We start from the raw sequence: 27,754 nt of genomic DNA, 5'->3' as shown, positions 1-27,754 counted from the left end.
TATGGATCCGAAACTAATTGCACATGGTATTTAATCAACTTCGGATATGTACTTTGTTCTTACTCACCCCCCCCCCCCCCCCCCAACCCTTCCAACTTTTAAAACTTTGTATCAGTCAAGCCGAAAGCCTACATCAAAGGGGAGGCGAATTTCATTTATATGTGGTAACTTTCACAGGGGCCTACATGTAACATACAATTTTTAATTATTATAATTAAAAGAGTTCGGTTATACAATCTGTTTCGTTTCGTTCCGGTAGGTTTCGTTTCGGTGGGTTTCGTTTCGTTTCGGTAGATTTCGTTTCGCACTTTACAGGTACCCCACAATCTGAAGGTTACTAACATGCAACAAAGACAGCGATAGCTCACAATCTGAAGGTCACCATTAAACATGCAATAAAGACAGCGATAGCTCACAATCTGAAGGTCACCATTAAACATGTACCGAAGACAGCGATACCTCACAATCTGAAGGTCACTATTTGATATGCAACAAAGATACCTCAATCTGAAGGTCACTATCATGCAACAAAGACAGTGATAGGTCACAATATGAAGGTCACTATGTAACATGCAACAAAGATAGCTCATAATCTGACGGTCGCTATATAACAAAGTCAGAGATAGCGAAACTGAGAAGGCAATCCTAAATAATTCATCTCGGTTAAAGTTTCAATTACATCACCTTATATAGGAAACTATATTTAGTGCTATTAAAGAAAAGACAACCTTTGTATCTGGCAACTTATTTAACCATATCTTTTATTTTGTCTCAATTTGTGATTTATACAATTACGCGGACGATATAACGCTCTGTCACATGCAAGTTCATATATTTCAGATGTTAAATATTTTTTGGAAACAAAAAGCTCTTATTTAGTACAATGGTTTTCAGATGATCAGATTAAATTACTAGGTGTCACAATAGATTATCAACTATAAATTTTAACAATTAACATATAAAAGGCATCTCATCCAATAAATGTCCTTTTAAAGAGAATTGAAGCTCATTTTAAAAATAGACAATTAAGGAAGACTTACCGTTTACCACACATTTATCATGTCTAATTTTAATTACTATTTGGCTAGGCATTTTTGTGGTGAAGCTGAGACAAAAACCTGATGATTTGCAAAAAATAAATTCGGGTTCGGAGTACATTAAAAACCTGAAAACTGATTGGCCGCAAAAGATTGGCGCTTTATTTGTTTTCAACAATAGTCTCCAAACTGATAAGTTGGTGTTCTTTAAAATATTGAAAAGTTTTTCTAAGTAGAGAGGCAAATAAGCAATTGAAAGAGGTTTTCAATACTTTTGGAAAGTAAAATCTAATAGGAAGATTGCATTGCTAACCGGAAAAGGCGTCAAAGCCAAGGTAAGCCTGAACAACTCAACAAGCGACGCGATGTATAAAAGTTCGGTTATTATGAGAACAACATGTGTTAGCAATGTTTCCAAAATCATCAATCCTGAAATACTAGCAATTCTCGGTGTAATGGATCGGGTTTTAGAAAATCAAAAGTGCAAATGTTTGGTAACAAGTTTATTTACAAGATCCTGTTCATAGAATGTGTGCGAGAAGGAAGAAATCTAACACGACGCTAAAAGTCACATTTTGCAATAGTAACTTGGGTTGGTTTTTTTTTCCACCCTCGAGATTTATTCACATAATGACGGGTTGAACATCATGCCCTTACAAACCCACCTGACTAGGGGGTACAGAGTATTTTATTTGTCATTCACTCACACATCTAATAGGCATTCATTCCAAGATCTATAGAAAAAGAGGAAGAGGGTTAAAAAGGAATGAAGTTACTCTGTCTTCAGTTAATAAAAATTTTCCAAGTATCAGAAAAATCGAGACTGTATAATTTACATTTATTTATGATTTATTGACGAAACTGTCATTATAAGCATGTAGGTGTGGACATGTATTAGGCCACATTTAAAAATATGTTTGTTTCCCCTCTCCCGACCCTAAATTTCAGAGGAAGGTCGGTAGGTAGGTAAAAAGTTTTTTTTTTTAGCTAGCAGAATTTTATTTATTATGAAATTCCCATAACCATTAACAATGCCCGATACCAAACGTCGTGAAGCACATCATCCATGTTTCCTCATCAAACTCGTATAGTCAGTTCTCGCGTAAATTCTGCTTTGATTGCCACGTTTTGCAATTAGGAAAGGTGTCGATATTTCGGACAGTGCTTCATGTATTTTGGAAATGCTCATTATCTAACCACTAAACTTAGGCATTGGACTACATGTATACATATTGGTTGATTCGACGAAAATTGGGTTTCATCAGAATTTTCTCTGCTATTTATACCACATACTAACACTTAAATAAAGTTAGGGAGAATGTTGCAATTATGGACAATGGTGTTAGTTTTGGACACATGGTGTTATAAAATTGGTAAACTCGGTTGCTGTCTTTTATTTATGGTTCACTGACATTTTATGCTTTTATTTTTTGCACATTATCTTAATTTATATATGATAGTGATTTTCATTATATTTTTAAATGATATCGGTAGATCTAGTTTACCAGAAAACGTTTCAACGGGACTTGATTTTGCCGATCAAACAAAATGGATGCTGACATCAACCAATCAGAGCTGAGTTACACATGTGCATATAATTAGGTGTTTTCCAGTTTGTAAATATAGCATTAGTTCAGAAATAAGTTAAATTGAGAATGCTTCTGATTGACTGTCAAAAATATCGCATCCGTCCGAAATATCAACACTTTCCCCTACTGAAGAACACAAATTGCACACTGGATGCCCCGAATTCTCTTGTTTCCTCGCTCCTCGTATAGACAACATTTCTCCATCTCGATCTTGCAGATCACTAGTCCGAATTGCGAGCCGAATTCAATGTTAAACTCACTTGTAACTAATCAATAAAACAATCATGATTCTTGTACTTATTAATATCGATTAAAAGAAAATATCAATCCAAAATTCAATATTAAACAGAAGCCAACAATTGTAGTCAACCGAATTTTCACTGGCATTTGAGCAAACGAGTCTCGTGACTCAAAACAAAGCTTGACAGTTTGATAAAATGTTTTCAAGAGACTGTTTATGTGATGAAAGAACCCATAATATCGATATTAGTAAGTACAAGAAGAATCGTTTTATTGATTAGTTATGAGCTTAAAATTAAATTCGGCTTGTAAGTATTTGAAATCAGCCAGAGAATGCCGCCTCCAGCTGGAGGCAGCGAAATTTCTAGATTTCGGACCAGAACACCTCCTGTATTCGTATTATCATTAATTTTTAATTTTGGATTGAAACCAAAGAAGATATAGAAAATTTTTGTCGTTATAAAATACTGATCTGCACCAGAAACGACCTTGAATTTTTCTTAAAATTAAAAAAAAAAACTTCACCAGAATGGCGTAATAAAAACTTATGGGTCGGTGTGAATTTTCAGACTCGGTCGGGCGAGGGGAAACAAACAATATTTTTATTTTGGCCTTACAAATAAACCATACAATATTTATACAGAAACAATCAAAATTAAGTGACAAGTTGACAGTAGATATGAATGGGCACACCTAATTGAAGACCTACGGAAGTCTTATAAAAATGTAGGTTATATATACATCAAAACTAATATGATTTTCTGATTAAGCATCATGTTTCAAATCAGGGTTGGGCGGTTAAAACCGCCCCCGGTTTTAACCGTCCCGGTCAATACTCCCTAAGTGGTCAATACTGGTCAATTGAGATTTAAACTGTCCATTTTCCTATTTTTGTACATTTTTGCAAAGATAAATTAAGTCTTTTCATTATAATATATGGATCAATTGGTTATCAATAATTTTCATTAGATAATTAGATGTAATTTCATAAGTTTAATATATTTGGTTTGCTGAAACTGTTATCATAATATCTTCAGAACTATAAAAGAGGGTCACATATAGCATAACTAGACAATAGGAGACAGACCTGCTTATACATGTATCTGGACAGATTAAGAATAACAGGTAGCTGGACATTAAATAAACACAGTGATTTAATATGAATTGGGTGACAGATGCTGTAGATACACAATGTGTTGCAATGTACAGAGCAGGAGATGTACCTGAGCACAGGAAACAGTTGACAGGTGTTAATTAGCATACTCTGGGACCAGAGAGAACCAGTGTACATGTTATTGTTATAAAAACATCACCAACACACCCCCTCAAATGTTTATTGAACAGTTAAATGAAGATTTGAAACAATAGGTAGTTCTTGATAAACTAAAGAATTTGAACAGAAATAGAAAACACTTTCCCCATCATACTATCTATGGCTTCAACAAAACATAGTTTAGGAAAGACCACAATTTTCCTATCACATTCACTTCTTGACCTGCTAAGAGACACAATCATGAAGCCTAGAGATCCTATTTGGAATTTCTATGATATTGTTGAGGACAACAAGACCACAGCAAGATGTAAAGACTGCAATGCTGTTGTCAGTGCCAAAGTAATACGGCTACAATTTTTAAAAAAAAATTTACAATAAACTTTTACATCTTCCCCAATTTAACAGAGTAATTTACATTATTTATTCAATATTATGACTTGCAAGTATATTATAAACTGATAGTGCATGTTATGAATTACAGTATTTACCATAATGGCCAGTGAAACATATAAAATAACCAACAACACAAACTGTAATGACAAAACAATCTTCAATGAACCAATATTGACCGGTTTTAACCAGTATTGACCACCGGCCCAGTCAATACTCATATTGACCACTTTTTTGCCAACCCTGTCTCAAATATATGATAAACACAAACAATTTTGATAAAAACAAGTTTTAAATTGTATTTTTAAAGATTGGTATCTATGGGGAACAAATTTTTTCTCTTGGACAACCTAACGCAAGAATGATAACTCGCGTAAATATATATCTACAAATCAGCTGTTTAATTATTAAATATATCTCTACAAATCAGCTGTTTAATTATTAAATATACCTCTACAAATCAGCTGTTTAATTATTAATCAAGAATGATAACTCACGTAAATATATCTCTACAAATCAGCTGTTTAATCATTAATCATTTCTTTTTATGTACAGTTTTGAAAACATTTTTTTTCTGATCTTTTAACAAAGAAAATATCGAAGAAATGATTAACAATTGAATAGTTGATATGTAGGTATGACAGATTTATGAAGCTGTCGTTCTTGCGCTAGGTTGTCTAAAAGAGAAAAATAACTCCCCCTACCGAGCTTTTAAAATACCGTTTAAAACCTATGTTTATCAAACTATTTTGTTTGAATTAGATATTTGAGACATACATAATGAGGAAATCATATTAGTTTTTATGTACTATATAGCCGCCTATATTTTGTAAAGTCTTCTGTAGGTCTTCAATTAGGCAAGCCGGTTATGAATAGGAACAGTTTGGGTGTGCATAGTGAAAACTGGAATGATGATGGAGATAACAATTGTACAACTTATATACACTGTATTTCTGGTTTATTTTGAAATTCATAAAACTAAAAAGTGATACACAAGATGGGTAATTGGGAGGTCAAGCAATATTCAGTCGTCCGTCTGTTCATGGTTAGAATTTCCTTTAATAATATAACTTTGAATGTCAAAATCAAACTTGCAGTTACTTACTGTATTGGAAGAAATTTCATAAGTAAACAAACATTTCAGCATTTCATTTAAGTAGAGTTGTTTTGGTAAGTTGAAGTACCTATAGATGAATAACTAAATCTAGTGGTTGTTTTGGACTAGCTTATACTATGAAGATCGTTCTAGGCGAAGGGAGAGGTCACCAAGCTTCTAGTTCAATGATACAGGAAATTAATTCACAAAATTGTATTTGGTCCATGGGAGTTCAGTAAAACATGTTTATTATGAATTCATGCTTATTGCGATATTTCCTCTCATATGGGAGGAAAATAACTAAAATTGTATTGGAGATGATGAAGTTTGGTTATAATGAATCGTTTTCCGCTGGTCCTGGTGGCTCACTATAACCATGTTTTACTGTATTTGAGATGCTGTATTATATTTTATTTTCCTTAATTACTTTTTTTCATGAAGGAGTCTGACTTGTATAACTCTTTTATTTAGAGACGACTACGTAAAATGAATGAGAGAATGGGGGAGATGATGAAAGATGACATACCAGCTAGTCTGACAAACCCTGGTTTTAGCACACCGTTCAGCCTGACAAACCCAGCCTTCAGCGCGACAGAGAATGTCAGCTTCCCTGTGTGGTCCCATTGTATGGACGAGGAGAGTGAAGACAAAGACTACTCCCCTAAAATACACCAATCCACATTTCTGTCGCCAATCATCAAATCTTTACCTTGTATGTGTTAACTTTTTATACATTGGTCTTGGGTTTGTTTGTTTTTTATTTATATCATGAAAGATCAACAGTACAGTTATATTTAAAATTTGAGCTACTCATATTTAAAATAGCAATATTTTTAGAAAATGTACCTTGAATTTTGAAAAATTCTTGATATCCAAATACATCAATTTCCCCTAATTTCTGTCCCTGCAGAACTTGTCTGGTTTTGAGAGCACTTCAAAACCAGGGTTGTTTGTATAATTCTTCATCTCAGTGTGCGAAACTAACTTTAAAGTTCTATAGACTTTCGGTCCATAGTCATTTCATTTCCTATAGACCACAACAAATTCCTATAGACCAAAATTTAACATGCAATATTCATTGTTAATAAAAAATAAATAATAGACACAAATTTGATTTTGGTAATTCGTTCATGATAGTTTAATTATATTCTTTTTCAATTTCACACACAAGCTTTTCAATTAGAATTCCGTTTTATTTTTCATTTTGTTCCAGCTCAGTTTCAGTCCCGATTCCTCATCTGAGTCTCTTCTACTATGTTTCATTTTCTCATTATTTTCTGTGACTTTAGCCTTGCTGGAACTTGTTGTACTGACCACTTTCCTTTTGATTCCAGGGCGTGCACCTTCCACATATTTTAACCATTCGAAAAAGAACATTGCGAATTTGCATCAAAAATGGCATACATTGAAGTAAACCCCCCCCACTGTTGAAAATGGAATAATCTCATTCGAATGATTTGTAATTATTACATTGTGGAACATTTCATTACAGCTAAGGGCTGAACAGAAACATCAGCGTAATATCTATAAACTGGTCCTGCTTCTCATATGTTTAATAAGCGGCAGGGAACCAGTTTTTACTCAGAATTCTTACAGACAAGTCGGTCTATAGCTATTTCGATCATTATAGACCGATTCGATTTTCTATAGACATTGTCTATTGGTCCATGATTAATTTCGCACACTGCATCTAAAAACCAATATTGGAATGACATAAGATTGAAAGTTTCATGAAATGTTACTGTGGGTTTTTTTTCCCCATACTAGACGTTTAGCATGTTTAGAAGAAGGCAATTTTGTCATACATTGTAGATTTTTATCAGCAAAGTCAATGCTTAACAAGAACTCGGAAATAGTTCTTACTCCTATATTCATTTTAATTGATCTCAAATATCTCTTGGTATTTTTTTTTTTTTCTCCCTTGTACATTATCGATTATGTCAAAAATCTTATGAGCATTACTATTTTTTAATCAGATGATGTCCAAGAAGAAATAGAATGTTTATACGAGTTCGTACCAGAGGTAGATCACCATTTTGTGGTTTTGGATAAAATCGGTGAAGGTAGGTATCATATTTATTCAACATCAATCAGATTATTACAGATTTCAAAATGGCTCTACAAAGAAAACACTAAACTTGTACAGTATGAATGCCATGAGGAATGTGGAAAGTAAAACTAGTGTTGGACCAGAAATTATTAGGGGATGATCTTCATTAGAAGTCCTTACACTTCAGGGATTTCTCTGCTAGGACTTACAAGTTTAGCTCTTGTTTTTTGTTTTTTAGCATGGATAGATGGTTATTTAAACAAAAAAATTAAAAAGAAACAAAATTCACTACCAATTCAAAGGGGCAAAGTAACTTAACTTTTGTCTTTTGATTTGGGCAGTGCAAATCAATATAACATTGTTGTGTGTGCATGTTCTGTTGAATATATTTAAATCTATATTTCAGGCACATTTAGTTCTGTTTTCTTAGCTCAGCTAAAGCACTACAAAGAGTTGCCTCAGAAGTTTGCCTTGAAACACATAATTCCAACGAGTCATCCGTGTCGGATTGAAGGGGAACTGCGATGTCTGCAAGAAATAGGGTAATTAAAAAACATCATTCACTATTGTTATAGTTGGAAGGTTGATCATTTTCAAAATTTCAGTATCACATGCCAGTGCAATGTTAGAAATCTTGTCAGTTAGACTCATGAAAATGTTTTCCGTAGATAGGAAGAGTGGAGCAAAGAAAACCACTAAAACGTACTCTCAAACAGATAACGGGATATTTATAGATCTATTGGTTTTATGAGATATTTATAGATCTATTGGTTTTATGGGATATTTATAGATCTATTGGTTTCATTTTCTTTTCCATGTAGTGGTTGTGACAATGTCATGGGTGTGGAACTCTGCATCAGACACAGGGATCATGTAGTCATAGTGATGCCCTACTTTCCACACAAAAAGTTTCAGGTATAAACAAACATTAATGTGTGTCAATACATGTACGTCATTCATTGAAAAAAAAAATAACAAATTTCATAAGCTTTCAAACATTTTTTTAAGGATTGTATCAGTAAAAAATGTATCAGTAAAAAGTTGTTCTATTTTGAATATAGACCCCTGGGATTCATTATTCTGCAAAAAAGTGGACATATTTGTATCTTCATGTGACTAAGAGACATTTTTGTTTCTTCATATGAATACAGGATTGTTTGCATGTATCTCTTCACAGGATTATGTCCTTACACTGAGTGTGAATGATGTTAGAGAATATATGAGAAATCTATTGATTGCTCTCAGACGAGTTCACCAGTTTGATGTCATTCACCGAGATGTAAAACCAAGTAACTTCCTGTACAACAGTGCAACCAAACAGTAAGTATTAACCAAGGAAATTCTGCATAGTGCCACATTATTTTATTATACCTTCATTATTTCCTATGTAGAGCTTTAAAATAATAATTTGGAGAAATTGAATGTGGCGGAATGTTGCAACTAGTTTATAGCATTGGAAATCATTGAAGGAACTCAATGGGGATATCCTCGAAGTGAAATTTACATTTAGAGGTGGGACAATATAATGAACCACTATTTGTTGTTAAGCATATGCTTAAATGAAAGTACATACAATACAAGATGTATTACGATTGGTGGATTGAATGTTGATCATCCAATCAGAATCCTCGTATTTGTTGTCGTTATTGTGAGCATGGAAAATGGTTATATTGGTGCAGATAATGATTAACATTAGTCTGATGTTGAGATTGAGAATGCAAAGTGTACATCAAGTCATTGAATACATTATCCATTTCAAAGCAAATGTGAATATATTTTTTTTATCATATTTTCTTGAGTTATTGTGAAAAAGACAAAGGAATACTCATTTTGTTACAATATGATGATTTATTTTGATAATGAGATACATGTATCATATTGATGTGTCGAAGTACATATTGTAAGATCGCTCCACCCCTACTTGCATTGCAGCAAAGCAGTATCATATTCAAGGGGTATTTTCTGCAGTTGGAAATTTTCGTGATTAAATCCCTAAAAGGATTGTATGTACTGTATTTTCAATTTCTGCAGTTGTATTATATATATTGTGATTGTAATTTAATTTTTCGCAAAATACAAAAAAATGGACAACTGCAAAAAATGTCTGATTTATGTTGTACAATAAACAGTGAAGGTACAACAGCTTAACGCTTAGGCCAAAAAAATTTAATCAATAGTTTTTCAGGCCCCGCTGCATTCATTGAAAAGGTAGAAAAGATAGAATTGGAAGTATCTTTTAGATCAAATAATTATTGAATACATACTTATTTATGTGCAGTTATTTAAGAATAATAGTATACACTTAATAGTAAGTAATGTGAAGCTATTTTTTGTGAAAATGAAAATTTCATTGCTTATTCTATATAAACTTATTCATTTTTACATGAGAAAGAAAAGATTACTCATTCTCCAGTCAACATAAAAAAGGAAAGATAACTCATGCTACAGCCAAGTAAAAAAAAAACTACCTGTCTGCCTCATCAAAATTTGAAATGTTTGGCCTAAGAAACTATTCATTAATTTTTTTTGTTTTGTTTGGTCTTAGGGGCATATTTTGTTGAACCCTCGAACAAAACCATTTCCTTCAGTCTAGATCTTCTGGTACTGCAAAATGTATAAGAATTTAACTTGGTGAAGCAATCTATTGTATAGTGAGTAAATTTATATATATACATATACACACATCAAAGTTTATGTTGTCATAAAGCTCATTGGCGATCTTTTTATAGATATGCTCTGGTAGATTTTGGTTTGGCACACAAGGTGAAGTCACAGCCTAATGAAATGAAACTGAAAAATCTGAAAGCTGACAACACCTCATCAGTCAAATCTACAAAAAATCCACTATCTCCGTCCTCATCAACACAACAGAACAAACAGGTTAGTGTGATCCAGATAAGCATGAAGTTTTATTCCTGTCATGAGCAGGTCGTATTGTGGTACGGTACAATGCTTCTGTCTGTCAGCACTGTGTGGAGCAGATAAAACCAATACTATTCCTGTCATGAGCAGGTGTATTGTGGTACGGTACAATGCTTCTGTCTGTCAGCACTGTGTGGAGCAGATAAAACCAAGAGTTCTTTGGTTAGGATCATCAATCTTTGTACATGTTTTAAAGGATTAGAGGAAACATTACTTTTTCGAGATCAAAGGTCAAACTTAAATAAGTAATTTTGTAGACATAAAGATAATCAAACACAGACAATGAATACTGAAGACATCGAACCATTTGACAAATTCGTGATCGGTTTAGTCCGCTCTCGTATCAAGTCAAACCAACAGTCTAGTGATGATGGTTCTAACTACTAGACTAGGTCGTCATCTCTAAAAAGCTTTTAAATTAGGAATAAAATATTGAAATGAATCAAGTGTTTACTTGACATTGAAATAATAATGTGGAGGTCACATGACAGTTATGCTGGTTATATCACATACTCTGAATTGTTGGAGGATGAACTACTCCTTCAATTCTTTTCAAATTTGGTATGAAGCATCTTTGGGACAAGGGGGGCTTAAATTTTAAATTTCAGGACTCCTGGGGCCTTAGGGGCAGGGCAAAAACTGTCCAAAATTGACCATTTTTCAAAAATCTTCTATAGAACCACACCTGTGTAAGAAAAACTAAATGCATAGTGATGTAGAGCAGGAAGGCCCCTACCAAAATTGTAAATTTCATGATCTCAGGGGTAAGGGTTCTAACCCCAGGGTGGGCCCAAACTTTCTATATAGTGTTTATGTTTAAAACACTTAGATAACATCTTTAGTGCTGTTGATACTAAATTGAAACTAAATAGATATATATGTAAAGATCAGGTAGTCCTTTACCAGAATTGTAAATTTGATGATCTCAGGGGTAGGGGTTTTGGTATCGGGGTGGGGCCAAAATGGTCAGTTATTAAATGTGTGAATCGTGATTTTTCAGCAATTTTTAACAGGGTCCTGTGTCTTTCGAATTAGGAAAAATTGTCAACAATTTGATCAAATTGGGGAAACCTAGACATTGTAAACATGCTAAATATATCATATTTAACAAGAAATCAAACACAAATTTATGTCATTCATTTTTTATTTTACATATTTAACTTTCTTTTCTTTAAGCTATTAATTTTCGACTATTCTTTCTAAATCATCTATTCACATTGAACTTATTTTTGTGTCGCCTGCGTTACATGCAGTGGCGACATATAGGGATCACTATCCGTCGTCCTGCGTCGTCGTCACAAAAAATTTCTGTCACAGTTTTCTCAAGAACCACATGGGGCAACTCCCTGATATTTGGCACAGAGCATCAGTGTGGCCAACTGTATTGTGTAAGACATTTTCGAATCTGTCGCTTATCAACTTCCTGTTTGCCGGGACTTAGAAATTTTTACAGCAAAAAAATTTCTGTCACACTTTTCTCAAAAACCACATGGGGCAACTCCCTGATATTTGGCACAGAGCATCAGTGTGGCCAACTGTATTGTGTAAGACATTTTCGAATCTGTCGCTTATCAACTTCCTGTTTGCCGGGACTTAGAATTTTTTACAGCAAAAAAATTTTTTGCTGAAGATTTTATTTTATGATTAACTGAAGGACAGTATTTTTATGTACAAAAGGACAGTATTTGTAATTCCCATACTGAAGGACAGTATATGTGATTTCAGAACAGCACTAATTATGATTTTTCTTGAGAAACAGTAAATTGGATATATAAAAAGACAACAAGACTAAGCAGTAAACCCAACAGATAATTACTTATGGTTATTACCATTGTCTTGAAGAGCACAGTAACAGGTTGATACATATTTTCAAACATATGTTTTCATTCAGTCTACATTTAATAAATGTCTTAATTTCAAACAGATTCTCCCACATATTCCATTGCATAATAATGTCTCATCTTTCAATTTCAATTAAGTTATCGTTAAAGAATGTTTAGTAATTCTCAAAACCTTTAAAAAGAGTATTAAACTGACAAAAACCATTTGAATAATTTACTTTTTCAACATTATACGTGATATATTACATATAGAATCAACTAGCAGGCGACACATGTCTTCCGGGGAAGACTTAATACTGCGTTTAGATATGTTTTTCACCAGTTTTTATTCTTGGGAAAAGTGCAAGTTAAATTGGGAAAGAATTGGTAATTTTTAGGAGGGGGAAGGGCCGATATTTGGACCTTAAATGGGTCTTTAAAAATCACTGAACAATAAAAAATTTTAACTTCTTGATAACTACCATTCCAATTCTTTTCAAAATTTGGTATGAAGCATCTTTGGAATAAGGGGGACATGAATTGTAAATATCAGGACTCCTGCACCCCTGGGAGCCTAAAGGGCAGGGCAAACCTGTCCAAAATTTACCAATATTTAAAAATCTTCTTTAGAATTGCACATGTGTAAGAAAAACTAAATGCATAGCAATGTAGAGCAGGAAGGCTTCTACCAAAATTGTTAATTTCATGATCCCCGGAGTAGAGATTCTGACCCCAGGGTGGGGCCAAACTTAGTACATAGTGTTTATATGTAAAACATTTAAATAACATCTTCTTTAGTGCTATATTGAAACTAGTTGTAAAGTAGTACAGTATAACAGAATGCGTCTTGTCTCTACATCAGTGTATTTCAGAATGCCGAGTATATGTTATTAAAGAGCATGCAAACACGTGGTTATCAGTGTGTGCGGTAAACAGGGATAATCTCAGAGTTTGATATATACAATGCATATACATTACACTGGTGATTCAGCGATAGTCGCTGATCATCGAAAAATCGTCGCTAGATTGCTACTGTTTGCGACAATCGAAAGCTGAAATCTAACATCGATAGTTGGTAAACACTTGATCTCTGGGTTATTTTTATGCCCCCGAGATCGAAGATCGGGGGGCATCTTGTTTTTGTCCTGTCTGTCATTTTGTAATTCTGTCATTCTGTCTGAAACTTTAACCTTGCTAATAACTTTTGAACAGTAAGTGATAGAGCTTTGATATTTTACATGAGTATTCCTTGTGACAAGACCTTTTCGTGGGTACCAACATTTTTGACCCCGTGGCCTTGACCTTGGAGTTTGACCTACTTTTTGAAAACTTTAACCTTGCTAATAACTTTTGAACAGTAAGTGATAGAGCTTTGATATTTCACTTGAGTATTCCTTGTGACAAGATCTTTCCGTTGGTATTGAACCTTTTGACCTTGACATTTGACCTACTTTAATTTTTTTTTTTTTTTTACATTGGTCATAACTTCTAAATGGTAAATATTAGAGCTTTCATATTGTACATGAGCATTTCTTTTGACAAGATCTTTCTACTGGTACCAAGATAGTTGCCCTTGTGACCTTGGCCATCTTCGGAATTGGCCATTATCGGGGGCACTTGTGTTTCACAAACACATCTTGTTTAATTTTCGGAATGGGCGATAACTCTAAAATTAAAGTGTACAATGGCCGACAAAGCAGAGATCTGTCCGTATTCCAGTGTAATGCGTTCTGTTGTCTGGAAGTATTTTGTATATAAGAAGTAAAACAAAGGACTGCCTAGCAAACATAACAGATATGGAAACCACAGGAGTTGGCAGTTTATCTGTAAAGGTCTACAATTTAAAACAACAACCACTGAGCTTCGCGAGCGTAGTGAAGCTCAGTGGGTTGTTTACATGGTAGAACCGTTCTGCCCCCACCTGTGATCAAGCCCGTCTGTTTTTAGTTCAAATTCATTTTATTGAATATATACAAGTGTTATTTCTATTCCAAAATCAGGTATATGAAGTTCATTATGATTTTATTTATATTTCCTTTGGCATTGGATCTTGACAAATATCATGGCGATGAAATTGATAAAGCAGGCAAAACCATAAGTCAAACGTTGACGATTGAGAGTTGAGAAAAAATTGATTAATTTAGAAATCAAAGGTGAAAATGAAACTGTAGCCTTGTTGTTATTCAGTACTACTAAACAAATGCAGTAACACCAGTGTTTCATTTATTTATTTGCATGAATCGAAAAGATACCTCTTATTCGATAATGGATTGTAAATTTCTTCCGATTCTCGAACACTAATTGAAACTTAAGTGGATATTTAGAAGGAGTAGGTAGTCCTTTACCAAAATTGTTAATTCCATGATCCTTGATGTAAGGGTTTGGTTTCAGGGTAGTGTCAAAATTATAATTATAACGATTTGAAGGAACTATTTAAGTTTGCTGATACTGTATAAAATCTAAAGGCATACTTAGGAATAGCAGAAAAGGATGTACAAAAAATGTTGATTTCACAACCTAGGGTTTTGACTCTAGGATGGGTCCAAATGAGTCATATCTGTTAATGTTAATACACATATTATGTATAGCGTTTCGTCAGTGTATGCACTTTTGAGGGCATTGAAGTTTTAAGAACACATCTTGTTTTATACTGTTGCTGAACATTAGAATTTAGCTTAGATATTCAGAACAGGATTTTTTTTTTTTTTTTTTTTTTTTTTTTTTTTTTTTTTTAGATTTCATAGCCCTTGGGAGTAGTGATACTTTTCACCAGTACTCAGGTGACCCATAGGCCTGTGGGCCTCTTGTTAAAGTCATGTAAAGTCATATCGAAAAGGCTTGAGACTTACTTCTAATGCCACAGGAAGGAAGTAATGACCTATGTTAAAAGTCTGTTATTATGTTCGTAGGTGAATTTGCACATGCAAGAAGAATTTCATATTGTGGACTCTAATGAGAATGACCTCAGTATATACATTTCAAAGGAAAAAATCGGCACTCATTTGGCCCCAAATACCTTAATAAAGATGATGAAAACATAATTAAAGTACAATGATAAGAAATGTTCACAGAGGGATACCACACTGGAGAATTCTGATGTCAATGGAAAGTGGAGGATAAGTAGTCATGATTACTCACAAGGAGTTACCTCTCTTTGCTCCCAATTGCTTCTGTTTACCATTCAGAAACTATTTCCTTCCTTAACAACTCCAACAAGTTAAAAATATTTACTTCTTTATATTATTTTGTGTCAGCCCCCCCCCCCCCCCGCCCCCAACTTTATACCACATATTTTCACTAGTGCACCAAGATGAATAAGAAAGGTTTGTTTTACTTAAAAGTTTAATTCAGGAAAAGTCTTCAGAGAAGTAGTGAAATTATTCATTTGTCGATAAAAATTTCACCCAATGATAATTAATAATTAATACCTCAAGAGTAACGAGTAAAATGCTACTAGTCTAAATCTCCTACATGTCTTCCACTGCAAATGTTTTTTGGAGTCTGCACACCTTATCTTTTTTTCACATCTTGAATTCTAGAATGCAATATATATTGATGGGGAATACAAAAGATCGAAGATTTCAGACAGAAGCAATGACACCATAAGATAGAAATAAATAATGATAGTGCATTAGTTTTAAAACATGTATGTGTTTAAAATGACCTGCATGTATAATTTTTCCAATAATGTGTTTGTTTTATGCCCCTGACTGTCATAGGGGAATAAATCTTACTTTTGTAAGGATGTTCGTTATAAACATGTTTCACTGTATGTAATATGACAGTGGGGTAACTAATATCTCAATCTGTGGTCATTTCACTTCAAATGACCAGAAACTTTGTGTTTCTGAAAGAAAATATTTGAAGATATCGTTCATTATTAGACAGAATTATTGTCTATTTGCAGAAAACAACAGCCTGTAAGAAATCCCAGAGTTATGTTACTCCTGAATTAGAGAATTCCACATTTGCCAGACGCGTTAAATCTCCTCGAAGAGTCTTGCTAGCCAAAAGAGCTCTGATGGCGAAGAGCAAATCTAGTGACCACGAGAAGGGAGCAAAGCCAAGTGCAGTGTTGTCAACCTGTGATTGCTTTGGGAAACCACAGATCTGCAGTATATGCAATGCTAGGTAGGGGGAATGCCAAGTGTGAATTTTATGGAATTACAAGGTGGTGGTGTATGATGAAATTTCCCACCAAGCTTTGAATAGATGCATATGTCTCTTTAATTTTGAAATGAAAAATATGAGAAACAGGATGATGTGATAATTTTGAAATTCAGGAACTGGTTGAAACTTTCTGGGAGGTGGTCAGCTGATTCTATGTTTGGCTCTTTAGTGAAAATGATTTGAAGAAGAAAAAAAATCACCTTTGTTGTTAAGTTGTACTAGTGTATTTTGTTTTGAAGAAGGCCTTTCACTTCAACCAAATGAAGTCATACATGTTAACCTCCAAGAACTTCATAGTTGGAGATCGCTCTCTTTCCACTTTTGTTTAGAGGGAAATATTGTTCAACAACCTTCAACCTTTCTTGACTACATTTAACTCCCTCTCTCCCCCAACTTGCTTCTCTACACCCAACAAGAAATTTCGCATCGTTTCTATCAAGATTTGTAAAAGAGTGTTGGTAGGATAATAATGATAATGTTCAAAATACTAGATCCAGGTTAGAATAGGTCTTCAGTACCCCTTGTTTGCCATAAGAAGTGACCAAATGGGGTGGTCTTTCAGATGAGACTGTGAAAACCGAGGCCCCATGTCACAACAGGTGTGGCATGATAAAGATCCCTCCCTGCTCAAAGGCCGTAAGCGCGCAGCATAGGCCTAAATTTTACAGCCCTTCACAGGCAATGGTGACATCTCCATATGAGTGAAAAAATCTCAAGCGGGACATTGAACAATACCTAACCAACCAACTTAATAGTATGAATTTAAGAAACTACAGTGGCTTTGCATACCTTATAAATGCAGTGCCCTCTAGATTAATGACTCTAAACAAAAAGAATGCAGCTACATTTAAGAGGGAGAAAAATAGATTTGGAGATTCTATTTGGGAGTAATAGACGTGTTATCCGGACGATCAGCAGATTAATGAACTTCTCCAGAGTGCAAGATGTTTTTTATCAATCAAAGGGTATGTTTTGTAGGATGAATCAGCAAGCACCTCGAGCAGGGACACCTGGCTTCAGAGCTCCAGAAGTCTTAATGAAATTTCCAGATCAGACCACAGGTAGTGAAGTCGTTTGATTACTGGTACTTTAATCAATGTAGAAAGAAAAAAGCCATGTACACTTCTATATGGTTCTAGTTAAAAAATTTCATGTCTTTGTCCTCCACATTCTTGCATGTGAGTTTGGTTGAGGATTATGACACACTGTCTTGTCATAAATCATGTTTGATATTTAACGAGCTAAAATATCTGCATTCCAAACTTTTAAACTTTTGTACTTGACCATGATTCTGGATCCATACACACTTTCTGATCCCAATTTAGAGATCCTTTAGAGGAACTGCAAAAATTTTTTAATGTATTCTTCTTAACCCTGCAATCCTTGTTTTCATGGTACTGTTAAGAGGGTGTTGAATAATTGAATTTACATGACACTGAATGTTTTTAAGCATCAAAGCACTGTTTTTGATGTTAATCACACCTGTATGATGAATTACAGCTGTGGATATATGGTCAGCAGGAGTGATTTTCTTGTCCCTATTAAGTGGACGCTATCCATTTTTCCGGGCCAATGACGACATGACAGCACTGGCACAGATCATCAGCATCATGGGTAGCGAGGAGGTGCATGAATCGGCCAAGACATACGGTTTGTTACCTATCTTTGTTGTTTGTATCCTCCATAATCAATTTGTTCTTCATGTTTTGTAGTACAGTAAAACACGGTTATAACAAACCTCCAGGGCCAACAAAAACACTTCGTTATAACTAAACTTCGTTATATACAATAAAATTGTTATTTACCTCTCATAGGGGAATAATGATTACTTTGTGATAAGTGTGAATTTGTTTGATGTGTGTTTTACTGTATGTTGAGTTTTTATGTCAAGGTGAAAGGTTGGTGCTTTTATTTAGGCATAAGATACATTGAAACAGAGTAACTTTATTACTAATAAATCATAGGGAAATGTGAAATTTGATATGCAATTTATTTCATGGAGATTGTAAGAGTAGCATTTATTTTTTTTTATTCACAGGAAAACATTTACTCTGTCACCCAGGAAACAAACCTGTTGACTTGAAGGTTCTGTGTACAAAACTGAGAGCAGGACCTGCTGCAAAGCACCATTGTTCACAGAGAGACAGTATTAGTGATAAAGAAAACGCTGCTCTGGCATCGTGGTCTAATGTCCCGGACTCGGCTTTTGACATTCTGAGGAAGCTCTTGGATATGAACCCCTACACAAGAATCTCCGCAGATCAAGCTTTACAACACGAATTCTTCTCCAGTCTTAGTTGATGAAAACAGTGGCAACTGTCTCTCAGTTTGATGTTATACATGTGGCTAAGTGAAGTTTGTTCCTCAAATTAACAATTTTCAAAATACGGTATGCTTGAGTGAAGTACTACATACAGAGAACCAAATGTATCAAAAACTATTTGTTAAACCCCCTGCTATTGAAGATTGGGGGTGGGTGGGGGGGGGGGGGGGGGGGTTATAGTGGAATCATCTTGTCCGCCAGTAGACATAGTTTGTCCAGGTATATCTTGAATACCAATGAACAGATTTAATTTAAACTCTCTAATTATTGAAAAATAAAGCTGTGCACCTGCTCTTTAGACTGAGATTTTTTAACATTCAAGAAAGTTGTGGATTTTTTTTTTCGGGGATAGAGTGTGTGTGTGTGTGTGTTATGTAGTCATTGTCCAGAGAATATCTTTAAAACCAATTATTCTTCAATTAGCAAAAAATCACTTATTTTCCGCCATCCAATGTTCCCTGCAGATTCTTTTGTAATGCATCTCTAGAATATATTTTGCACAAAATTTGTAATGTTTAACGAATTAGGTTTGGTAATTGTGAAATCGAATATATTTTCTAGTTAATGTCTTACATTTTTCATTATAGCTGGACATGTATTCAATTATTGCTGTTTTATGTGTTTATTTATTATGGAAAATAAAGGTTAATTTAATATTAAGAGAGTTGGATTGAGCTTAAGCGAGCTTTTCTGATCACCTACTGTCTGTCCGTAAACTTTAGTCTTTTTGTGTTACTTGTCATAAATAGGTAGCAAAAAGGGATTTAAAATTGTTGTAATGAAGGGTTGCGCTCGTTGTTAAGGTAAGATACATATGTAATTAATTGTGAAAATAATGATGGCATCTTTTAGAATTGTTCTTAAGAGCCTCTAGACTAGAGAAGCTTCTTAATGACTAGGGAGGGCCTCCATAGTGGATCAAAGCTTATACATGTATCTTTAAAAATCTTATTCTTAAAAACAGCAATCCCATGGTTGCATGTAGTCATATTACCTCGGATAGTGTAGATTCAAGTTTGTTCATATACTTGTATATTATATATATATATATATCAATTTTCTGGCCATGATTAGTGTTATTAATATGCGAACATTTCATGCAGTACTGATTCATATTAAACTAAGGTTGGGCTTTACTAGGGACTCAAGTTTTACACAAGAGAATATAGGGAATTTGAAGAAAAAAATACACAGAGTAGCAGTCCCATACTAAATTATATTCCCAAGTTGTGTGAAGTCATTCTTTTTTCCTTCATGGACCCTAGGGTTAAGTTGAGACTAAAATCGGGCATCAAATTTTCACATAATGTGCAATTCTTTTTTTTTTTTTTAAAAATCTGAACAGCAATACCATGCTTTCCATTTTGATTCTGAAGCATATATGTTAAGTGAATTCAAGTTTGTTTAAATGCAAGGTGAAGATAACGAACAGTGATCAATCTCATAACTCCTACAAGCAATACAAAATAGATAGTTGGGCAAACACGGACCCCTGGACACACTAGAGGTGGGATCAGGTGCCTAGGAGGAGTAAGCATCCCCTGTTGACCGGTCACACCCGCCGTGAGCCCTATATCCTGATCAGGTAAACGGAGTTATCCGCAGTCAAAATCAGTGTGCCAAGAACGGCTTAACAATCGATATGAAACGCGTCAGACAGCATTTGACCCAATGCGAGGTTGTATTGACGAACTAGATCGTTATAACGACCATAGAATTTAAGAAATGCTGACTTCAATCGAGACTGTTGAAATCCTTGTACCATTAACTTGTTTGTCAGTAGCTTACCTCGATTTAAAAACTGACTATATCCAGAACAAGCTCTTGCATATCGAATCAGTGGAGATATATAAATACCATATGCAGGTGATAATGGAATATTGCAACACAAATATGGGAAGTTGACGATGGAGAAGCTGAAATCATCCCGTTTGTCATACAGTTGAGTTGTCAGTTTGCCGTTAATGTCTACTTTCAATAAAATATCTAAGTATGAAGCAGAAGTGGACGACTGTGGTGTCCTTTATTTCGAGCTCACAGGGATATGTCAAATCGACATATGAATGAAAGCTATCATTGTTAATAGACAAAATGTCATCGATATATCTAAAAGTTGAATTAAAGGTCACAGCGAGAGATTTTTTTCTTCTCACGTAGAAGTTTTTGAATAAATTCTGCTTCATATGAATATAAAAACAGGTCAACTAACAAAGGAGCACAATTCGTGCCCATGGGAATTCCAACAGACTGTTGGATGTTGGAAGACCTGATCACCAAAGACCACGAAGATATTGTTAATGAGGAACTCTAGCATATTTTTTATTTCAACTTCAGAGTACTTGCGCGTGGAATCAGAGTGGTGTTTAAAAAAGTAAGTTTTTGAATGACTGATCACTAGATATGAATATTTCCGTTTTTGTTGAAGAAGCAACTGTTTATGATGTCAAAAAGTCTAGTCTTTAATTTATCGTGAGGAATGGTCGTGTATAGTGTTGAAAAGTCATAGGTTTTAATGCTATTGATTTGGGGGAAATTCTGTGATTTCAAGTTTACTAAAAGTTCTTTAGAATTTTTTAGAATCCACATTTGATTAACACCACTTCTGGCATATGTAGTCGCACAGTAAGTTTGAAGTTTCTCCTTCACAGCTGTTAACATTTTCGTGAGGAGCAAAGATAGGGGCTTGGTAGAGCACTTACTGGATCCAGCAATGTATCTTTGATTGTAAGGGTTTTTATGTAGTTTAGGAATCCAGTATAGGTACGGTAACTCGTATTCATTCGACCCATTGACTGGAATATTAAATGTGTCTAAAACTGAAGCATGGTTTTGAAGAATTTCATCCTTAAATCGAATCATAACTCCATGGAGCAAGATCAGGGTAAAAAAAATTGTCATGGATTTAAAGAGCAAAAATCTTTAGTACAGCAGGGATAAGGTGAGCTTTGTATTTCATTGGCCTTTATTCCCTAATCTGTAGAGTTTCGAGTTCATATTTCGACGATGAGCAAAGCCGTTGACAGTACTTGAAACGATGCCAAACTACAATCTGGGTGGCCACACTTCTACTGTTGAAAAACACGATATCAATTTTCTTTGATCCAAAAAAAAGAAATATTTTTGTCGTTTAAACAAAAATGTTAACAAGGATATAAGTTGAATGTAAATTTTAGTATATCTAGTGAATTATCACAGGAAGCAAACTCTCCCCAAAAATTCATACTTGGGACTTGTCATGTGATTACCTGTCTATTATGTTTCATTTTGTATTTTCACTTTTATGCATCATGGTTGTAAATGTGTACATTTCAATTGTAAAAAAGTTAATTTAGTTTTCATATAAATATGAATTTTGTTTTGTTATTATTGGGGTGTGTAGCAGTTGCCTGCATTGTAGGAAAATTTGCATGAAGTGCCTAAGCGTTTTATTTCATTTTCCTACAATGCTGACATCCGCCATATTAACCCACTTCATTGTGTAAATCATGACACAAGACAGTGTTACTCCATAAATATTTATTACTTTTAGGAATGCTTACTGAGAGAAAATAAACACCACTTGAAAATAAACCTATGAAAACATTCTTTTTCCTGGGGCCGAAACTTTGTGTTTTTAGAAAAAATTATTCTCCAATTATTTCAGTATCTGTTGTGGATTGTTTAAATTCGCGGATAAATCCACACAACGAAAATTAAACCCCATGAAAATTACTCATTTTAAAATATCTAAATTAAAAATTACTAACCACTAATGGAAAAACATTAGCCCAGCATGTTTTATGTTGTAGAATCCCAAAATGGTTGAAGATGATTTATAGAAGGTGAAGTTTCGACATTGAAAGCTCACCTTTTCTTCCGCAAGCCAAATGTAGTATTCACGCAATAAATAGTAGAAATCACATCCTGATTAGTTCAAGATATAAACGAAACTTGAAATAAAGACTGCAACATAGGCTTTATTTCATTATCGTCAAATTCTGTCTTAAGAGATTTCGTGAGCTTATTAGTAGACAGTATTGCATTATAAAAACTTTTGCTCGAGTGAATTTATACACGTGCACATACAATTCTGATTAAAATAAATGGCAAGGCACGAATGTGACTAAAATAGAGAACAAAACTTTGGTTTTGCTTCCAACAGAGGAAGGAGAATTAAATCCATCGTAAAATGACCTGCTATAAACCGGGAAAAAGACCGTTAGGGTTTAATTTCCTTTTACTTTGCGATGAGCAACCACCTGCAATTGTGGACGTATTTGTATTAGTTTAAAGTTTTGAGTTCCATTTATCAATAATTTCATAACTCTGGAAAACCCGTTTATGGTTAGAATGCGTGAACATTTTTTCCCGCTTTAGAGTATGGCGTCTTTCATCGGAGTTAGCTTGTCGTTATATGATTCTGTGTGCATGACCTTGTCTACTTTAATCTATTAACCAACTGTCTTCTGGAGCTATGAAGAGTTTCCCGAATCCAGTGTTTGTGTGTCGACATTAATCTATTAACTAACTGTCTCGTGGAGCTATGAAGTGTTTCCCCACTCCAGTTATAGTAAGTGTCTGCGTGCAGACATTAATCTATAAACCAACTTTCTGTGTTTTGTAAATGTTATTATTTCTGACCAAGAAAGCTCTGGAGAAGTACATTTTAAAGAATGGCATCACTAACTCGACACTTTCCTCCTTAATTAAAGAACTAGTTCTACGTTTGAAGAACAAGAAGAAAAAATGAACCCCCTTCACACAATGGTAATACTTTTCGTGGAAAATGATGTATATAAGTTTCCTAACAGTCCGACAGCGGATTAACGTAATTCTATAAGAAAATTCAAATTCCCAGTTGTCCCTCTTATATAATATCATGTTGCTTTGCAGTTCTTAATCCATATGTTGATAGGTGCTTCGTTGATTCCTCTTTGTAGCAACGACAAAAGCGATGATAACGACAGCGATCACTGCGGCTACAACCAGAGCAATGATGATGTAGATGGCGTAACGTTTCTCCTGTTTAGCGGGTGAGTTGCACGTACTAACATCTGAAAAAAATGCATTATCTTATTTCCATTGCTATTTTAAAAAGATATGCAAGTCTTTGAAGTTTTTGTTATAACGTGATAAACCCACCTCCTGAAAACTCGTTGGATTGGCTTTGGTGGAAAGCCTGGAATCGTAAACTGTGAATCTTTAGTTTACCTCCATCTGTCATGGTTCCCACGATGGTATCGTCACATTTGTAATTCCCCATGGACGTGGCCCTTAACGGGGTGTCAAATTTTGAACTGGAGGTGGAAATAATCTTGCCTGTGAAATAGAAATATAATTTTGAGATGCACACTGATCGAATCAAACCATAGAAAATCACTGGGTGTCTGTGACAAACATATTTATGGTATATATATATAAGAGTAATACATGTTCGCTAGACAAGGGTTTTTGGTCCACTCCGCTCCCCATAAACTCTTGGCTAGCGGAGATGGGAGTACATTGTACATGCGGAGTAAAGCAGGCTATATGTATGTAAAAAGAAATAGAGCAAACAGGACGAAACATGGCGCATTTATGAATTCATGTCAGCCTTAATTAAGGCTATATAAATCTAAAACTAGATTTGGGTTGTAACGCACACTGTGATTGTTGGGATGTTATCGAACTTAGTTATGTTGAATAAAATGGTCAGGTGTTTTACTGCACACCTTCTTGTTTTACAAAATATTTTATATAATTTCAGATAATATACACTCCGATATCAAGAACAATAATCAGATGTGATCAAGCAAAGCTCTAGAACTCTTCAGAGGACAGCGAAGCTTCTGAACTTTCGTCAGATGTGAGTGAGGGCAGGTAAGCTTCGGAACTCTTTTCATATGGGAGATAGCAATGCTTCGGTGTTGTAGTATATACTTTCCCCCCGGAATACGGGCCCGCGTTAGCCCCTCCCCCATTAACCTTGATATTAATTTGTTGTAAGCCCTGTCATTCATTTCTCATTTCTGAAGACCCCAGGACTCTATCATATTTGCTTGTGGGGGTTATGGGATTGATCACTGTTCGCTATCTTCACCTTGCATTTGTCAAGTTATATCTGTTGAATTTTGGAATTAATATTCCCCCAATATAGTTGTATGTTATACTCACCCTCATTTGATACCCCTCCCCAAATGTACCCTAACCCCTTCAATCCGAAAACAAAAGCATTTTGCACAACTAGATACATTGACCTATCATATCCTTGAATATCTAATACTTTCATCAACTGGTTGCGAAGAACGGTTGCGGACATAATAGGCGCAAGAAAGAAGAACCAAGCAAAAACAATAAATCTCCAAATTTCGTTTGGGAGATATAATAATCTACAAGCAGAGAAAATCAATCGGAATTATGAGTTGTTTTTCACCCACGTATGCTTCCAATCTGTCATAAACAAACAAGCAGGTGGAACATCTCTCTGCAGTTCGAATGGTACAAGCCACAGATTGATTGAAAAATTTGCTTGGCTTTTTATGGCTTAATTTGAGATTTATGGATTTGTCGATTACATTTTGGAATGCAGTAAAATTAAGTGCAAAAAGGTATAAAATTCTAAGTGGTTGATTACAATAACGGAATTCAAATCATGATAAGCATATGTTACCTATCGATAATATGGCCTAAAAATGTAATATACATGTACGTGTAGTTCAATAATTATAGTCTTCTTGGCCGACTACACGTTTTTTTCCAAAAACTTTTTAAAGGCCTTTGGTTTGCTAAAAGAGGGGGGGGGGGGAAAGAAACAACCCACCCCCAAAAGTAAAACAACAAACAACAAAACCCAATCTAAATGCGCGCATATCTAAGATACTGACCCAGTAACAATCTCAAAACGTTCTTTCATAATACAATAACCTAGACAGGGAACGTTTTCCTTTCTTGACTAAAGTCTAAAGTTATATGATTGGGCCCACGAGAAAAGGTGCTTATCGCAAATTTTAACCCATATTATGTAAATGAATTCAAAGACTAATAAAGGTGACAAGACTCGTGGAATTTTAACTGATGAAGACTTCGTTTATGGCGAGTACAAGCAGGGAGACACACAGCGTGAATCACAGGGAACTATAATGGTTCATCTGTTCATTTATAGTCACAAGCAGAGACATTTAAGAAATAAATATCGGGTTTGAAAATACATGAGAGTATGAACTGCAACGCCTCACGCCAGCCTACTGTTCGTGAAACGTCGACATTTATTTTTTATATTTACATTCCACTATAATTTCTTTGGGGATTTTCAGCCTTCATAATGAACGTGCTGCATGCATATTTATTACGATTCATACGCCCATTGTTTACAACTGCAACGTATTCATGAGAAAATGGCTATCAGTACCATTTGTAAATTCAGAGGCCAAATCATCATATTGGAAATGTAAATATATTGATATGATATCGGAAGTGCTGTCAATGCAGTATCGGACACTACATTATCGATGTGAGATTTGAATTTTATTGAATTGGGAAAGCTTCAGATGATGTGTGTAGGTATTTGAATTTTATTGAATTGGGAAAGCTTCAGATGATGTGTGTAGGTATTTGAATATTCCTATAGATGTGCTTCGTCACTGTAAGTACAGAAACAAAGACATTCAGTTATAAAAGTACAAATGATGCTGCAATGGTTGGAAGTGTATCAGACCTCAATCAAAGAAAGAATGAAATGAACATACCTGTCGATTTTTCTTCAGGGTTGTAGAATATCAGAGGAGATCTGACATATACAAGCGTGATGTTGCTGAGAGTGTAACCGATGATTTTAGTCACGGGAGTCGCTCCACTGGCAGACGTGGACACAAATACGAACCTGTCCGGTAAAACATACATTGTCATTGACGCGATGAATTGTCTTGCACGCTTCGAAGGTCATGCGTGTGTGGATTTGTCATACATTTGATGAATTGTCATGCACGTAATGAATTGTCATACACATGATAAAGAGTCATGCACGTGATAAAGTGTGATGCACGTGATAAAGTGTCATACACGAGTTGAATTGCATTCAAGAGTTGGATTGTCATATACTTAATTGTCATACACCTGATAAATTGACGTGCACGTGATGGATTTTTATGCACGTGATGAATTGTTATGCACGTGACCAATTGTCCTGCAGCGTTTGATATCTCATCACTCTTTTACCGTTTCATGTTATGAATGTCTGGACGTTTTATCATACACCACCGGGTATTAATTCTATACAGTAGAGATGAAGATTGAGAGTGTATTAATAATATGCCTCATGTATATACGTGTTGTAAATAGATACTCTTCAACTTTATTGTATAGAATTAAAAAGAAAGTCTATAATGTACATGGAATTGCACGATTAACGACCAGGTAGACTTTCTAGCAAATTCTAATGATCAGGTTTAATAATTTTGTAATTAAATTAAAAACCTTTTCTAAGATTACCTTAACTTCCAGTCGGTATAGAAAGACAGCGTCATCTCCTGTTGGTGTTGAGAACTACAGTTCCCAGACGTATCAATAGACGTGGAGAAAGGGACATTAACTCGCTGTGTCACGCTCTGAAACAATAGACACAGAGAAAGGGACATTAACTAGCTGTGTCACGCTCTGAAACAATAGACGTGGAGAAAGGGACATTAACTAGCTGTGTCACGCTCTGAAACAATAGACGTGGAGAAAGGGACATTAACTAGTTGTGCTGTGTCACGCTCTGAAACAATAGACGTGGAGAAAGGGACATTAACTAGCTGTGTCACGCTCTGAAACAATAGACGTGGAGAAAGGGACATTAACTAGGTGTGTCACGCTCTGAAACAATAGATGTGGAGAAAGGGACATTAA

General features: G+C 34.8%; 2 protein-coding genes across 2 annotated transcripts in view; one reads left to right on the top strand and one right to left on the bottom strand.

Moving 5' to 3' along the window:
• Positions 1–1,176: 1,176 nt before the first annotated feature.
• LOC125679343 (cell division cycle 7-related protein kinase-like) lies at positions 1,177–19,570 on the top strand. Its single transcript, XM_048918497.2, has 11 exons — positions 1,177–1,372; positions 6,097–6,337; positions 7,602–7,688; positions 8,082–8,217; positions 8,497–8,590; positions 8,853–8,995; positions 10,405–10,555; positions 16,325–16,548; positions 17,566–17,648; positions 18,088–18,237; positions 18,626–19,570. The coding sequence occupies exons 2-11, from the start codon at positions 6,112–6,114 to the stop codon at positions 18,886–18,888; spliced, it is 1,557 nt and encodes a 518-aa protein (XP_048774454.1). The 5' UTR covers positions 1,177–1,372; positions 6,097–6,111; the 3' UTR covers positions 18,889–19,570.
• Positions 19,571–22,411: 2,841 nt separating this feature from the next.
• LOC125679342 (uncharacterized) overlaps positions 22,412–27,754 on the bottom strand; it is an 18,748-nt gene continuing 13,405 nt past the window's right edge. The window contains exons 8-11 of the mRNA XM_048918496.2: positions 27,356–27,471; positions 26,614–26,747; positions 24,032–24,208; positions 22,412–23,943 (exon numbers count right to left, since the gene is read on the bottom strand). Coding sequence (XP_048774453.2) covers positions 23,786–23,943; positions 24,032–24,208; positions 26,614–26,747; positions 27,356–27,471 — 585 coding nt within the window. The 3' untranslated portion in view covers positions 22,412–23,785. The remainder of the gene's footprint in view (positions 23,944–24,031; positions 24,209–26,613; positions 26,748–27,355; positions 27,472–27,754) is intronic.

This window comes from Ostrea edulis, chromosome 2, assembly GCF_947568905.1.
Source record: "Ostrea edulis chromosome 2, xbOstEdul1.1, whole genome shotgun sequence".
NCBI lineage: Eukaryota > Metazoa > Mollusca > Bivalvia > Ostreida > Ostreidae > Ostrea > Ostrea edulis.
The sequence above is the reverse complement of the archived record's forward strand: the minus strand, read 5'-3'. Positions and strand labels throughout refer to the sequence as shown.

Bases quoted from the DNA above. Each gene is read 5' to 3' on its own strand.
- LOC125679343 (XM_048918497.2), top strand. From the start codon at position 6,112: ATGAATGAGAGAATGGGGGAGATGATGAAAGATGACATACCAGCTAGT. The intron at 10,556-16,324 runs GTTAGTGTGATC...GTCTATTTGCAG, and splicing joins CAACACAACAGAACAAACAG to AAAACAACAGCCTGTAAGAA. The intron at 17,649-18,087 runs GTAGTGAAGTCG...GATGAATTACAG, and splicing joins ATTTCCAGATCAGACCACAG to CTGTGGATATATGGTCAGCA.